Source organism: Cheilinus undulatus, linkage group 19 (genome assembly GCF_018320785.1).
Source record: "Cheilinus undulatus linkage group 19, ASM1832078v1, whole genome shotgun sequence".
Taxonomy (NCBI): Eukaryota; Metazoa; Chordata; class Actinopteri; order Labriformes; family Labridae; genus Cheilinus; species Cheilinus undulatus.
In genome coordinates, this window is record NC_054883.1 from 34,047,294 (window position 1) to 34,063,705 (window position 16,412).

The 16,412-nt window shown below is 40.0% G+C and overlaps 1 protein-coding gene across 2 annotated transcripts; it reads left to right on the top strand.

Annotated features, from left to right (window-relative positions):
• The first annotated feature begins 2,113 nt into the window (after positions 1–2,113).
• buc2l (bucky ball 2-like) lies at positions 2,114–9,986 on the top strand. Of its 2 annotated transcripts, XM_041814588.1 has the most exons (5): positions 2,114–2,620; positions 5,131–7,215; positions 7,291–7,383; positions 8,852–8,931; positions 9,813–9,986. In XM_041814588.1, exons 1-4 carry the CDS (start codon positions 2,308–2,310, stop codon positions 8,881–8,883), a joined length of 2,523 nt encoding a protein of 840 aa, XP_041670522.1. In that variant the 5' UTR covers positions 2,114–2,307; the 3' UTR covers positions 8,884–8,931; positions 9,813–9,986. The 2 variants fall into 2 exon arrangements, with proteins under 2 accessions (XP_041670522.1, XP_041670523.1); XM_041814589.1 differs by lacking the exon at positions 8,852–8,931 and having other exon boundaries at positions 2,115–2,620.
• The last annotated feature ends 6,426 nt before the right edge of the window (positions 9,987–16,412 follow it).

The following is a 16,412-nucleotide window of genomic DNA, read 5'->3' on the forward strand; positions in this document are numbered from 1 at the left end:
TTGTCCTAGCCTGGTGATACCTTGGGGTCATTCAAAGGTCCTGTTTACATTTTGCATGAATGATGCATTTAAGTCATTCATACAAAGTGACTGCATCCATGACATACATGATGTACCAGGGCCCTTGAGAAGCCTGCAATGAAAAGTGTATTTTAATTTATTTTCGTAGTAATAAGTGACAATATTGAATCAGAACTGACTAAATGAATTGGTCAGTAAATTGAAATTTGTATCAATCAGAGTAAAATAAATACTGGGGGTGGGTGGGTCCCTGTTCCTACCTTAAAAATGCCAAAATGGTCTAGTCAAGCGCTGTGAAATAATGCAAGTAAAATTGATTAAACCAGAGTAAAAATATTGGTCATAAAATAGGGAAAATAAGGTTCAAAAACATTCAAATGCATAGATATTTTTAAAAATGAGGCAACATTTGCTGCTTGGCTAGGCAGCTAAGAGGGGCCCTGTGTAATTTTTTAACATCCCTAGCTACGCCCCTGCTCGTGGCAACCCTACTACCCGCCTAGACAGTACTTACGTGCTACATTCACCCTTTGTTCAGCCCTAAAGATCAACAGATTATTTTTCCATGCCCCTGGTAACATGCAAGAAGATCCAGATCATCACCTGGGTTGTGTCAATCCTCCTTCCCACCTCATGGTGTCCCTCAGTTGGGCTTATTACATTACATGCCTTACTTCAGCCTCAATTTTTGGCCCAAACATGCCCAAAAGTTCTGTGCATTACTGCACATAGACAACATGACAGTAACTTTTCTGACTTTTGGATTTCTTTTGAGTCATTTGGGTCAGAAAACATACTGCCAATGTTTTAAATGAGTGTCCAGAGGATTTTTTTTTTTCTTTGCAGCTATACGCCCCAGCCTTGCTGAGCAAAGATCTTGTGCAAATGCACAACAAACTGTACTGTGTCAACCTCTTCTGTCTTGCTGGAGCCTGAGAAAACTTTCCATGTCTGAGTACAGCACTGGAGCACTCACACTGGCCAGACAAACTGGACTTTGGTGCTCAAACATGCTTGGACATGGTTCGGACTGCCTGGTGTGAGTGAGCTCTCAGAGTATCATCAGAGCTCATCAGACCTAAATATTTTAACATATTTCTAATCCAGGTTTAACTTATAAAAATGTAACAAATGCTCACTAATGGTGCAATATTAAACTACTCATTCAAACAGATCTACCTATCTAATTTGCTTGATAGGACATTTTGGGATTCTTGAATGGCTTCGGTGGCCAGGGATCCTCTTGAGTGATTATTTTGGATAATATCTATATCAATGTGTTTCCATCCACTCTTGGCCTCTTATTTGCAATTTCAGATGTATAGATGCACACCTATGACTATATCTTGGGGCCTCTTGGAGCCTGAGGCCTCAGCCAATCATCTGCCTTCACTTGATAGTAAAACCCCCATACTCTTTACATGATGCTGTACACAACCAGACAAATAAAGTAACAAATTGATCAGGATTAACTGTAAAACCATGGTGACTGATGCAGAAACAGGAATATGCTACTCTGTAAAGCACTAATGTAGATATTATGGAGCTAAAGGTTTTAATTAAGATGCTTCAGACAGAGATTTCTGGGATATTTTGCCTTCATAAATAAACTGACTAGAATCATAACCTCTTCGAGGAGAAGCACTGATTTAAAATCTCACAGGGCATGTTTATTCATCACGGATAATATCAATAAATTCTGCCCCAGGCTACCAAACAGGCTCTCATCTAACCTCATAATTGGCTCTTCAGGGGTTAAATGTGCAGACCTGTGCACATGCTCTGTGAATGAGTGAAACTCAGAGAAATGAAGCCAAAGATGTAAAGAGAGGTAGGATGCACCACTTTGGCAAAAACATCAAGCCCATGCTTTTGATGTAGACAAGCTGTAGGTCTGTTTTCTTCAATCAAAGCCCTTCACTTTCATTCATTCCTATGCTTTCATATCTTTGATAGAGCTTTTCCTCAAGTGAGCTGGTGCACCAGAGAAGGAGGGAGTCGGTCAGAAACAAACACCATTCATTGGCCTTTTAAGAAGGTCATTAAGATTTCAGCTGGAACCAAAATCCAGCCAATAAGAGAAGGACTTTCCAGCCAACCTGCATCATGATCCCACACCTCTGATTTCCAATTGAAAACATACTTTGAAGGTGGTGTAGCTGCATGCAGGTACACTTGTTCAGAGAGGTAAAAAATAAAAGAAACTGAAACTTTGAGACAAATTTGCAGACAAAAAGAAAACTAAACAGTGGAACTACTCCAGCTTTTCTTGCCTCTTAGTCTGACATGGAGGCAGCCACGTCTACTTTACAACAATCTTTTGGTTTTGGTCCTCGGGGTCCAAACCCTCCACATGGAGCTCAGCAGGCCCAGGGGTCACACTCGGGGCCCTCAGCTGCTCCACGTCCTGAAGAGCAGCAGCAGCAGCAGCAGCAGCAGCAGCAGCAGCAGCAGCAGCAGCAGCAGACACACCACAAACCTTTCTTCTACATTCAGCCATCACAGCCTGCCCCGTTCTTGCCCATGCAGAGTCTGCAGTGGCCGGTGCCCTTAACCATGCCTATGTCCTACAACCCGTACTACGCCTACCCAGGTCTAGGTTAGTGGAACTGAACAAAATCTCTGAAAATGCTTAATGTATGCTGCATGTTACCTGGCTTATTAACCATTCTATATGAGAAACTTCATGCTTTACTAACAGAGAATTTACTGCAGTAAAGAGCTAATTGTTTTAAGTCTTCTTTAAATCACAACCACTACCAGGTAGTGTTATCGCCACCTACTGTTATGTCAGTCTTATTTTAAAGTGAAGATGTACTTTTAAACCAATTTTTCTAAGCAACTGTTAAAACTAGGAAAAACTGACCAGCTCAACAGTTTCTTCTTAGTTTCAAAATTCATGATATTTCTGTTTCCTCATAATGTGCCAAGATGGATTTAATTTGGTTTAATGTATTATATGAATATCAGAAGACGTCCTCTTTTCCCACCTTAAATGACAAAACCTGCCTTTTTGGGAAGTTATAATTGCATGGAAATGCTCCTGAAAATTCATTTCAGATTAATTTAAATGATTTAAAATCAAATTCTCATTCAACATCTAAAGATCTGAGTTGTAATGTTCAGTAATTTAATCATTTATTTTTAAACAGCCTGCATGAAAACTATTTGATGTCTTGCATTTTTTTTTTTAAAACTTGCATGCATTATTCTCTGTAAAATGAAATGAGTTGAGCTTACTTAAAAAAATGTGGAAGCTCAATGTGCTGCAATTACACTCAACATTTCTGAGTAATAAATACTGGCATTAACTTTAATATTTTAAATCTAAAATACTAGTTTCTAATTGTTAGAAGTGTTCAAAACTGAAATTCAAATGTTAATTTGAATTATATCACAAACTTTAATCTTAAACATTTATGCCACTCAAGGTAGATCAATTTAAGTAATCAGAAGTGACAGTAAACCAGCCATTGAGTGTTGTGGTCGCATCCCACAGATGGGACCTTTCTAAATGAGTCATCAACTTCACTCATGGTGCAGAAGTGTCTAATGCCCAAAGGCATTCTTGGATACAACTCATTTGAATACAATGTCAAAAATACTAAAATTGACTAAGTACTGTTTATTTACAACAAAAAATGTGTTTTATTAAAGCAGAAAAATAGAACGGAGATAGCTATGTTGGATTTTTTTAGTAAATGAAATGATCTGTTTTTTAAGAACCTTCAACTGTTCAGTCTTACAGTGTAGTTCAGTGGTTCTCAACTGCTGGGTTGGGACCCAAAAGTGGGTCGCAGAGCAGTTTTCAGAGAGGACTATGTGTCTGTAAAAAAATGGTGGCACAAGTCCTGACGTCCTTATTGGACATGCATCGAAACCTGTTATTTCACCCTGTTTTACTGTCAAATTGGATAAATTTTCATGTTTCATTAATATTTCTACTAATTTATCTCCTCCTCTTGCAATAAATGGCTAATTTTCCCATGATAATGATGTAATTTCACAAGCTCTCTGGAAAATTGGCAAAAAATGACACAATGATGGGGAAAGAGGGTATGAATTTGTCACTTTTGTCCTTTTTTATATTTGGTGTTTTGGTTCAATCATGCTCCAAACTGCAATATATTTAATTAACTAAACATGCATTGTTGAAAATGTTATAAAAACTTGGGTCACAATCTGCTGGTGGGTCCTGAAGCTGGACCAGTTGAGAATCACTGGTGTAGTTGATGCCACTTTAAGTTCGGCGTGCCATCCAATCAACATTAACACAACCCTCCTGCCCCCATAGACAGGATTCTTTTGTTTTGCGGCGTCAACACTGATTGCAACCTCCTTTCTTTTTTTTTACCATTTCACTCTTTTCACTTCACTGTTGTAGCGTTTGCTAGCAGTCTTCCCCAGGGAATCCCTGTTGTATATCACAATGCTATGTCCTATGGGTAATTCTCTCATGCTAAGTCTGTAGATATGCCACTTACGGGAAGGGTACATGAAGGGCTTGAAAAGTCTGTTAGAAATCCCTCACGCACTTTGCGAGTTGACCTGGGACAGCCCTAAGCCCACATGGAATTAGCGGGAACTCACCTCATAGTCTGTGCGTGTGTGAGTTTGGACATTGAGACTGGGCCATTGTGTAGTAATTTGACTACAATGACAAAAATACTTGGTGTTTGAGTAATGTTAACTTAAAACTAGGGCCGTCAAAAGATCAATATTTTTAATTGGAATTGATTGCAAAATTTATGTAGTTAATCACGATTAATCGCACCCTTTTTAATCATATAAAATTCCACTATTTTGCATTTTAACAAGTTTTTGTGTCATTTTTTTCCACGGTCTTAAACTGGGGGCATTCTACTTCATGTTTTGATAAAGACCTGCTTTTATTGGTAGACTGAAGATTTTAACACAAACTTGATCCTGGGAAAAGGAACTTGTTATGGATTGAAAATGAAATAAAGGATAAAGGCCTCATACTGATCTTTTCCTATAGCAGCATTCATCTGTTAATACAAAGCAATATCTTATTCATGCTGCTGGGACATTCTATGAGATTGAAATGAAACTGAACCATTTACAGATTCTTTTCTTCTGTTACTTAAGGTTATGGGATGCCAGTGATGCCTCACTTTCAGCCAAATTCTTACATGGAGCCTCCTAGCTTCGTTGTTCCACACACCAACCTCCATCTAGTGGACTACAGAAGAATCCTCAACCCTCAGTACTACCAGACCATGGCGTACCACTCCCGCAGGCTCCGCTACCAACAAAATGGCCCCAACAGAGAAATGACCAGCTCTGAGGTCCAAACTGAGCCGCTATCTGCCACCCAGAGGACCAGCACGCCTGGCTCAAGCAACGTTGAAGCCTCCGATAGCGTCTCAGTCCGAAGAAGCGACAACAACCTGTGTGTCCACGCTCAAAAGCCTCCCTCACCAACCTTAGCTGTGCAGAATAGAGATAAGTCTGTGGTGCCAAAGGATTCAGTACCTGCTTCCACCACCAGGACACCACCGAATGGCAGCTTTGTGATCCAAACAGAGGAAGTACGCATTGAATGCTGCACAACACCCGTAGGACTGCAACTTCTGCACTCCCGCGAGACTGCAGAAATGTCCCACAGCTTTTCCCAAGACATGGTCCAGCGTAGCACTGTCCTCCAGGGTTGTGTTCTGCAGGAAAACAAACAGTGCATTCCTGCAGGCGAGTCGGAGCAGGGTCTCCAAGCATGTCCTGATATCCTTTTAGTTGGGACAGGAAACAACCAGAAGATTCCAGCTCTGGAAGAGTCTGGGAATCAGACGGATTCAGCAGCTGCTTTGTTGGAAGTAGAAGTTCCTGGCAACAGCAGTAGAGAGAAAGATCTGAATGTAACGTCAAAGAACGCTGAATTCAAAGTGGTTCACTTGCCGTTTGATTCAAAGTACCTGGATCAACTCAGGAGGATGGAGTCGACCGTTTGGTCGATGGAGGACACTTTGATTCCCTCGCCAGAGTCTGGAGGCTGCACACAGTCTCAAAATGAATCCCTAGTTCCCTCTGAAGACATCCTAACAGCGAGAAAGAAGGATGCAGATGCTGCCGTCCCTGTTGTTGAGATGCCTCCTGCAGAAGAGAACGATCTGGAAGACATGGTCCCAACTTTGCAGGTTCATGGGGAGTCTGATTCTGACATGTATCCTCGGATGGAAGTTCCTGTTGCAGAGGAAGCTCCTGTCACACATAAAGATGAAGTAACTCATGTTCCTTATTTGCTGTTGTTGGATAATACCTCTCCTAAAGCAGAGAGGAGCCAACTTAGACGAGAGGCAAACATCCAGGATCACCAGGACACCTCGTTTGAATCCTTGCCTGCCTACCTCCCTTCAGCCAGCTGGCTCGCTGACTTTGATAACGTCTACTACTGCAGTAAGATGCCACCAACTCCAAAAAAGCAAACCAGACCTTTGAGCAACCATGCTTTAGATGTGCCTTCAAGAAGACGTAAACTAGACATGGAGTACAAAGATCACCCAACAGCTCGAAAGGCTAAAGAGAGGTACAAACCCAAAGGTAAGGTGGATCGAAGGAGCCTCTCTGACCATGAGTGCTGCCTCAGTAGGAACTTCAGTGAAAATGCCTTCACTTCTTATGCATCCAAGCGAGAGCGACTTTGCTCCAGATGTCTCTCAAAGCAAAGGATCTGCATGTCTCCAAGTCCAGGACTTGAAGGTCGCACCTTAAAGAGGAAAGCCACTCCTTTCCAACAGTGGAACGACGCACCTTTACCGACGTGTGAAGCCTGTAAATCTCACCCAAAGAACCAGCTGATGAGGAAAGGTTCCTGCCATGATATCCGCGGCCTTCATGGTCCCGACACTGAAGGAGAATCATCTGAGAACAGCTCAAGTCGCACAGCAACAAAATGGAGGCCAGGCAATGACCAAAGTAAGCTGAACGAGCTGAAGAGACCGCTCGCCTCCAAGCAAAACATCGACAAATGTCCGGCAGTGATGTACCCGAAGCTGAGGGAGAAGAACTGTGTCTGCAACGAGCTGCAGCATCAGCCGGCGACATGGGAGAGGCTGAGACACTGTCCTCACGGGAACGCCATCCGAGAAATGGACGAGAACTGTGCCGTGCTGCTTTCCCCTCAGGACAAGTGGAGGAACATGAATCAGACTTACCTGATGCACAGATGGCACACTGGTAAGAAAACAGTTTTCAGCCTAATATCAAGAAAGTTTACCTTTAATAACTCAAACTTTCTTTAACTTCCCTCAGAGAAATCATGGAAAGAAGTGATGCCAAACATCGATGGATCCAATGTCGGATCACAACACTTTAAACACAAGAAATCACAACCACAATCACAAGGTTTGCTTTTAATATCTTCCTTTACTGCACTCTTAAAATTGCTTGTACAGAGTATAATTGTGTAACCTTGCAAAGCAGATGGATACGCCTGTTTCCGTGTTTGTCACTGGCGAATCCATCTTGCAAAGCTCCTCTCTGAACTGTTTGGGCCCAGTTAGAAAGTGACAGGACCAATCAACGACGAGGGCCAGTACTTTCAGGAGCGCCGGAGTCGTGATGTATGCAAGCAGCAACAAGAGGCTGGTGCAATTATGGCAGAGGAGATTAGCATAGATGCTGCTAAAGCGCCAGCTTTATCAGAACTTGATGACATTTCTTTGTTAAAAGGAGAACAAAGAACAGCAGTGAGTTGTTTTCTTTTCAAAAATGACAGAAGTCGTGTATTGACATGTCTACAGTCGCCATGGTTCGCGTTCTTCCTCGGTAGCTGCGCATGTGCACCTTGGTCGCGGCTACGTCATGTGTATTTATTGCTTTGATTGGCCCGTAATGATGCGACAGAACATTCATCCAATCACACTACAAGTTTTTTTCAAATCCTCTGCCCTCTCCCAAATGCTTTGTATTGAAGGTTTTCCAGTTGGATGTGTTTCACACATCCAACTGGAGTGTCAGGTCAGGTGCTGCATGACATTTACAGCACAAACTAGGCTCAGATTTGCAGATTCTGCTGGCTTGTTTCTATATGGCAGTGATCATCAACTGGCGCCCGGGGGCAAAATCAGGTCCCCTAGAGCTTCCCATCTGGTCCCCAAAAGACTATTAAATAAATAAATTAAAAAAAAAAACATGTTTTGTCAGGATATCTTTATATCCCTGTATCTATTAAATAAACCCAGTGTTGAAATAATTTATCAGGAATGACTCACTTTTGACGCCTTCTTGCAGAAATCCACCTGTCAGATGAGTATATGTTTATCATGCAGCATATTGGCGTATACGATGCATGATAAACACATACTCATCATTCAAATCCCACATAAGTCTGCAGGTTTTTTTGTCAACTTTCCACTTCAGGCTTTTATAGCATGCAATTTTCCTTGCTCGAGATTTAAAAGAAAAGATCTGTTTTCTTTCACCAATCAGGACACAGCGTCTTAGTGTCAACAGTGATAGAGCTAAAATGTCTTAATTGCTTCCTTGTGGCTGGCTGCAGTAGGGGCTGATCTCAATGTTAGTACCTTGAAAAATGAAAGAAACACATAAACCAAAACAGTAATATGTTAATTAGACCAAACTATTAATTTCAAAATTCTGGCCCCCACAGCGTCTGTTAAAAAAATCTGATCCTTGTACAAATGTAATTGATGACTCTGCTATATAGAAACGATGCTGTTTTTGACATTTTTAATTGTAGCTTCCACCAGTTCACTTACTGGAGATGCTTGCATAAATACATGGCTTTTTTTGTGAAGCTAACTTCAAGCGTACTTTCTCTTTAAAATCTAATTAATTTGTGTCTCCAAAGGGGGAATTGGTCTGGCTAATGCAGAAGAATGAAATAAAGAGAAGAGAGGATTGAGCCAGAAAATGTGGAGAAATGAAAATGTAACATGCTATTGTGCACAACTGCAGGCAAATAATGAGAGAACTGAAAAGTTTGGTTTTGCAACTTTGCAGATCTTTGTAGAAAATGTATGAAGTCCGTGTAATCCCTGCCTTTGACTCAATATTTTGTTGGAAATATCCTCAAAAATCCAAGGCATTTTGTTTTTCTTTATTATTTCTGAATATAGATGAGCGCTGAATACTTAAAACATCAAAATGATTTGTGGAGACTTTGCAGATTTACTGAAAAAAAAAAAGACTTTGGAAGTTGGACAAAGCCAGCCTGGAACTTTCCACCATTACACACTGCATAATGCTTAGGACTTTGTTACAGCATGTATTATTGCCCTTTTAAGTTGAATTATTTAAAGGCATGAGAATGTAAACTCTGCTTTGAAACCAGTTTTTTAATCTTTTTAAGCATACATGGGGCTTTTTGTGCACTTTATGCCGTCTTATTATATTTTTGCACAAATGACAGAATCTAACTTCCCCTTTCTAATTCTGTACATTTAGTTTGCACCAATTTCCAAAACATAGACAAGAAATGTTGCAAATTACTTTTGCAACAGACTGCTAAGCCTATTTACTCCATTGCAAATCAAAAAAGTTGCATGATTTTTGCCTGGTGTGAATGCAAATATAATTAGCTAGTCTGATTTTTTTTTTCTTGCCCTTATTTTCTCCTTGACAATTGAGGCTTTATGTTCAATGTTTTCCTTTAACTGCTTGCAAATGCCCACTATATTCTGATGAAATATTCCAGAACCCAGAAAAATGAAGCATATTTTCTCTTTTGCATTTTAGAAATGGCCTTTTTTGATGAATGCTGATTGAATACTGGCTTCCTTGCACTCAGTATTTTCTTTTTTCTTTTGCAGAAATTCGAAGAAAAGACACAAGATGCTGATTTGCACGAGCACCATTCTACAAAGTGAAAACCACATTTTAAAGATGTATATACACTTTATTTAAATTATTTCCACTTATTTATTACAGTCAGAGTCACAATGTTCACTATTTATTGACAAAAGAATAAACACAGATTTATGCTACTGCTTGTCTCTCTTAAAGCAGGTTGTACTAAGTTTATTATCCACTAGATGGAGCTATTTCCACATTAAGGTGACAATAACGTGGCTGTGCTTCATTCACACACACTGAAACTTGATGAGACTCTTAAGGTTTTCAAGGGGATTTAAACAGAATTTAAATTAAATTAATCTGTGTTAGTCACGTGTTGAGGAAATGTAACCTGCAGTGTAAGAAATTACCTTCCCAGCTGGTGCTTAAAAAAAATGTGACAAACCAGCTCCATCTCTAAAGTCATAACCAGACTGTGTTTTCGTCAGGTATCCTCATGATTAATTTATCATGCAGCTATTTACATGTAACCTTTTAAACAGGTGGTTTAATCGAGTACAGCTGTCTGTTAAAGGTGTTTTTCTTAGTGATCAAAGCTGTAACCTTTTCATAACCAGGTGCTGTTTAGCTGATAACTGGTCCTCGTCTGTATCTCTGGTGCTGACTGACAGTTGTATTAATTAAGAGAAAATCCCGACAGCAAAATGAGATTGAATCGTATCTAATCAGATGAAGACATCTGCTGAGATCCAGTTAAATTAATTTAATTGAGAAGAATAATTTCGAAGCATTTTTACATGTTAATTAAAGGTACAATATACAAAATTCTCACACAGAAATGTCAAAATCAATTTAAATGACTAAACCTGTTATTTATATTATGAACTGCTGTCAAATGAATGTTATAAATGTGACAGACAGAATGTTTGTCCAGTCATCTTCTGAAAATTTCTTGAAAGGTCCAGAAGGTTTCCCAGATGAGTGTGAGGTCTATTCCTGGATATAAAGCAGTCTATCTGGCGTGTCAGGTTATTGCACACCTTCACCACCAGCTAGCTTGGGATTTCTCCTGCTCACCAGTCTCCACTGAAGTCTCCTCCCTCTGTCGGCTTGCTGGGTCTCCATCTGGAGAAGCTGCTCCTCTGTGTACTCCAGGCCGGCCTGCCCACAGAATTAACTCGACCCCCTGGAGTTGGGATAGATAGCATTGGTGCTAGCATCCGTCCTGGCTAACGGTTCTCTCATTTTGGTGTTGAAACATGGGTCAAGCTTTTATTAGGTTCTGATGTTGCAATTAATCACTTTTAAAACCCTATTCCACACATTTTGTTCCCCTTTAAACCAATTTTTGTCTCTTTTCACCAATTTTAACCACTTTTTAACTGCTTTTCACCATTTCTGTTCATTTTTGCCCCCCCTTTTTGCCTCTATTAACCTATTTTTAGCAGCTTTCATTCTATTAAGGCTTTTTAACCACTATTTTAACATATTCCCTCCCATTTTTGCCTCTTAACCCTTTTTCTTGCAGCTTTTATCCTATTTAGGCTGCTTTTTACAATTTTTGCAACTTTTTAACTGCTTATCAACGTTTTCATGGATATCAACTCTCTGGAAAGCCTCGCCAAGGACATGAAGTTCCACTTTAATCCAGCTCAGTCTGTGCTGGTGGTGGAAGGAGAGGATGTGGGCAGCATCAACACAGCCATGACCAAAGTGTCCTACATCAACTCTCGCCAGTTCCCCACTCCAGGACTCAGACGCCTGCACATCACTACCTCAGTGCAGTGTTTCGGGGAGGACACCTGTCTTTCCAACCCAGACATCAAGTCAGCCCCGCTGCCTGTGTTTTTGCCACTATTAAGTTTTTTTTTTTTTTTTGCAGCTCTCACTCTATTTAGGCTGTTTTTTTTTTACCAATATTTGCCACCTTTTAACCATTTTTCAGCATCTTCTGCCCATTGTTTTCCCCTTTTTTCCTCTATTAACCCTTAGAGTTGCACTGGCTAATTTTCCATTTTGTTCTTTTTTTTTTATAGACAAAATAAACCACCCATGTATACCATGCTCATGTTTAGTATAATGTTTTTCGGCACTACCTCAAGTTTATAAAATGAAAACTATACTGTTTGTAAATTTAATTTACTGTATTATATATAGGGCCTTCAAAAACACAACACCCCACAAAATTGATTTATAAAAAGTATTTAAAACAATATATTTTCATTTTTTAAAAGAAATTACAATATGCTGAAATTATGAAAAAATACCTTAACCAATCCAATCTAATCCAATCCAAGGCTATGACAAAAATAGAAATCCATGAATTCAGGTGCTACACAAGAACCATCAGTTAAGTTTTAGCATCCATGTTACCATGTCAGGGTTTTCAAGCAGACTGTGTGAGCACTGCATCTACTCAACTGATACACCAGTCTCACACACCAAGCATCTTTACTGAATGGTGTCATCATGAATCAATATGAGCCGGCATTTAGTAAGAGCCAGGATGTCACTGGAGTTGTTGAAATTTCTCTTACCCTTCCCTTCAGGGATTAATAAAGTATGACTTAACTTAACTTACCTGTTTTTTTTTCCAAATTGATTCTCAAACTAAATAGGAACTAATGAACATTGGTACAGGATTGGTTATGCAAAGTTGATGCCTCTGCAAGAGCATATAAATCTGGATTCATCCTCTCTGGATCAAATAATCTCACCGTTTTTTAACCTCAGTGTTATTTACTGACTCTACAGAAATAAAGAAACTAGCTGCAGCTCATTGGCTTCACATAAAGGTACAATGACTCTGCTGTGATGCCATCAGTGTCGGACTGAACCACACCTGCTCATCAGATGGTCAAACTGCTTAAAAAAAACAAACTCCGAAGTAAAGACCGCAGAGATTACACCTGCTTAACGTCAGCTTTATTTTAACCATGCTCACTCACTGATGTGCTCCAATTGTGTCTGAAAGCATTGTCAAAGTTTTTCCTCAGATTATATCAGCAAAGACATGAAAATAATAAATCAAAAAAGACTGAAATGGGTGACTGATGAGAAAAAAATCCCATGTTGCATTGAGCTGATATGAAAACCATCATTGTAATCATAATATGTCTTGTCAAGCTAAGAAAGCAGCCCATTACTGACCCATAATGTCCCTCCCCAAGCACAAACAATACATATTGAATAAATAATGAATGGTGTTGTAGCAGACCATTAGAGTTTATGCAGTGTTCAGCAGGCCTTTGAGTCCAGGTAATAAAAGCAATCACACTGACACTATTGCAAATGAAACATGTAGCAGCACGAGTAGCTGTAATAGCTTTTCTGGCTGGAGGGGAGGTAAATAAGAGGATGCAGAGTAGATGTATCTGTCAGTGGCTTTAAGCCACAGCTCATGTGTTTGAATGTGATTTTCTTATATAACCTTAATTTTAGAAGAAAAACAAAAACAAGATTTAACAGAGAAGTAGAAAAGCATTGTATGAAATGTGCAAAATGAACAAATCAGCAACAGTTATTAAGAGAATTAGAATATTACATGTATTATTGAACTCATTTTTTGAACAGCAATGGCCAACGTGTTACTTTGCCAAAAGAAGGTACACTCAATGATCATTTTATTAGGTACGCCTGCTCATTAACACAAATATCTAATCAGCCAATCCCATGGCAGCAAGGACAGCATTCTTTACTAACATGGTGATGTTTTCTGGACAAGGCCCAACATGCAGCTGAAAGTTAGCTAGCAGCTACTTTTGGTCTGTGCCCATCAGAAAGTTCTGGAGGCTTTCTCCAGTCGTTGCAATAAATGATTTAAGGGGACAGAAACAGGCATAAAACTTGTGAAAAGTGTTTAAAGTTGAAAAATGGCTTAGGAGTGACAGCAAATTTGAAGAAAATTTGGTGAAATGGGATTAAAATGGTAAACATGGGTTAAAAGTGGCAAAAGTGTGTAAAAAATGGTTTGATAGTGGCAAAAGCGGAAATAAAGTTGCAATAATGGTTAAAATTGCAAAAACTGGTCAAAAGGGGCAAATAATTGGCTGAAAATAGTATAGTGGGTTAAAAGTTCAGAAACTGGAGGAAAAAAAATTGTGAAAAGGGTTCTAATTGGCAAAAATGAGCACAGCAGTAAATTGCAGCTCATTCTCAAAAGTGGGCATAAAATATGGTGAAATGGAATAAAAATTGGGCTTTAAAGTGGCTAAAATGGGTGGAAAAAGTGATGAAAGAGGAAAATTGTGGCAAAATTTGGTTTCGATTGGGCAAAAATGGCACAAAAACTAATATTTTTTTTATGGGTTGAACTGTGGGGTGTAATTTGGTGATGCCTAGATCACAGATCCGGAATTTGCTGGTGAAGCTCTGTTCCTTGCAGAGCCTAGGTATCCTTATAGGAGCTCTTAACTTGCTGAGTGAAGAGGCTGAAGTGTTGGGACATTTGGGGATGCCTTGGATGCTGCCATCAAATCTGTGTCTGTGAATGGTGAGAGCATGGAAAGTGCAGAGGAGTTCACCAACTTTGGCAGCATGATTCATCGATCCTCTGACTGCGAGGATGAGATCAACCACAAAATTGGCATTGCACAACGGGTGAGAAGTCCACTGAGCAAGGTGGTGTGGCGGCCCTGGTATCTGAGCATGAAGACACAAGTCAGAGTCCTTTGGTCCTTCGTCGTCCTGGTCTTACTGTACTCATGCGAGGCGCTGGCTGGAGTCCTTTGTGCCAGTTCTCTCCGAGGCATTTTTGGGTATCATTGGTAAGATCATGTGTCTAATGGTGATGTGCTCAGGAGAGCAGGGATGGGAAGGGTCACCTGGATATGGGACAGCAGCTGCGCTTCTACAGGCACCTCAGCAAGAGAATCTTTCGAACCATCTTTGCTGATTTTGTTTGGAAAGGGGAAACTTGGTCCTAATCATCCCATTTATCCTTTAGTTAATACCCTGATTTACACTCATGTTTATGACTTTATTTCTTCTATTTGTACCATTAGATCACGTTTTCACTGCTGTGTAGTTTACACTGGAGGCAGTGTATATGTGAGATTTCCACTCACAGCAGGCCAAAAAGCGTACTTTGTCTGGGATTGCTTTTCTTTCTTCTGCTGGTCCTCTGTGTAGAAACGTGCAAAGAAAGCCCACACAATGAGCCGTCTTCAAAGAGAAGAAAGGCTTGCTTTTGTGCATTGTTTGACACACAGACAGTCAAAAAGCTTCTGCAGTTTGAAACAACCCTCTTAAGTGATTTCTGGCGTTCAGAGGAGGAGAGGCTCTTTGAAGCTAGCCGAGTGTGTTCAGGGAGGCCAGATGGGACGAGGAAAAAGTTGCAGCACTGGAGCGCAACTCATGATTTCCCTTCAGATCCGTCAGATTCAGGGCAGAGATGGACAGCATGGTTTGGATGGTCTCAGAGCTCATATCTGCCCGACTACTCCTCCGCATTGCCGTTCCATCTTCTTGACGCTTGCATTATGGGTAAATGTGAAAGGATTCGGCGTGATTGGCTCCTGAGGGGATTTACAGTATGAGTTTGAGGTGGCAGGATGTCTGATGTGCTGTGTATCACATAAAGCTGGAGGAGGCGCATATATTTCATTTAGAAAACGACATAAACCGCCAGAGTCCCTGTGGAGGAAACATCCTGTAGTGATGAGTTCTCTTTACAGGACGGGGGGAAGGTGATGTACCCAGTGGAAAAAACCTTCCAAAATGTCCTTTTTAGGGAGGACAGATGAAGAAAATCCTTTGGAGTGAGTATAGCCACAGCTTCTTACCTGACAGCCTTTTATGCTTGGAAATAAAGTAGACAGAACAAACAAATATAAGTGTTTAGGAGAAGATAGCTGACATAAAAAATATTTAAACAGCAAGTAAAAAAGTTTAATGTGTCTCCACCACCACACCATTCAGGTTTTATTCTTATTATCACTAAATGTTTAAATATTTTTGTCAGCTCATGGTTGTTTCCTAATCCATTAATCCTTGCTTTGCTTTTTCATCACATTATTTCATCCTTAGAAGGTGTTTTGTGAGTTTTTATTTCAGCAAAATGAATTAACCTGTTAAGAACAAGCCTTTTTTGTGGTCTCTGCTTGAAAATTACTTGCCCATAATTAATAGAGTGTATCAGAGACTACAAGGCCCTTTTAACTAATCAAGGTGCAACCTCTCTCTCATTTTATGAAGTAAATTGAGTTCTGAAGTTTACCTTTTGCCAATCTACATTTGACTCCTGGTGCTAATATCCCTCTCAGAACATTTTTAATCCAGGCGCAAATCGTGGTGTTTATTCCGAGCGTCATTTCTACAAATCCATATAGCTAAATCCATGATAATATGACTAATTATTATGTTTTTATACGATTAAAAACTCGACAGTGTTATAGGTCCTCCATTTTGACGCTGAAGTAGAAGACTTCATGTTAGTCTGTTTGGCCATCACGATGCTTCAATTTCTTCTTCTATCCTTATCCTGGTGGTATCGACCAATAAGGGCCAGCCAGGGATCAACATTGGACAATAAAATGATCTGAATGTTTGAAAAATGAGAGAAAATAGCCCTCTATGGCTCAGAGTGCTGAATCAAAACATTTACAAGGAGGGTAAGC

Excerpts from the sequence above, each read along its gene's own strand:
- buc2l (XM_041814588.1), top strand. The coding sequence starts at position 2,308 with ATGGAGGCAGCCACGTCTACTTTACAACAATCTTTTGGTTTTGGTCCT. Across the intron at positions 2,621-5,130 it reads CTACGCCTACCCAGGTCTAG|GTTATGGGATGCCAGTGATG; the intron begins GTTAGTGGAACT and ends CTGTTACTTAAG. Across the intron at positions 7,384-8,851 it reads ATCACAACCACAATCACAAG|GGGGAATTGGTCTGGCTAAT; the intron begins GTTTGCTTTTAA and ends GTGTCTCCAAAG.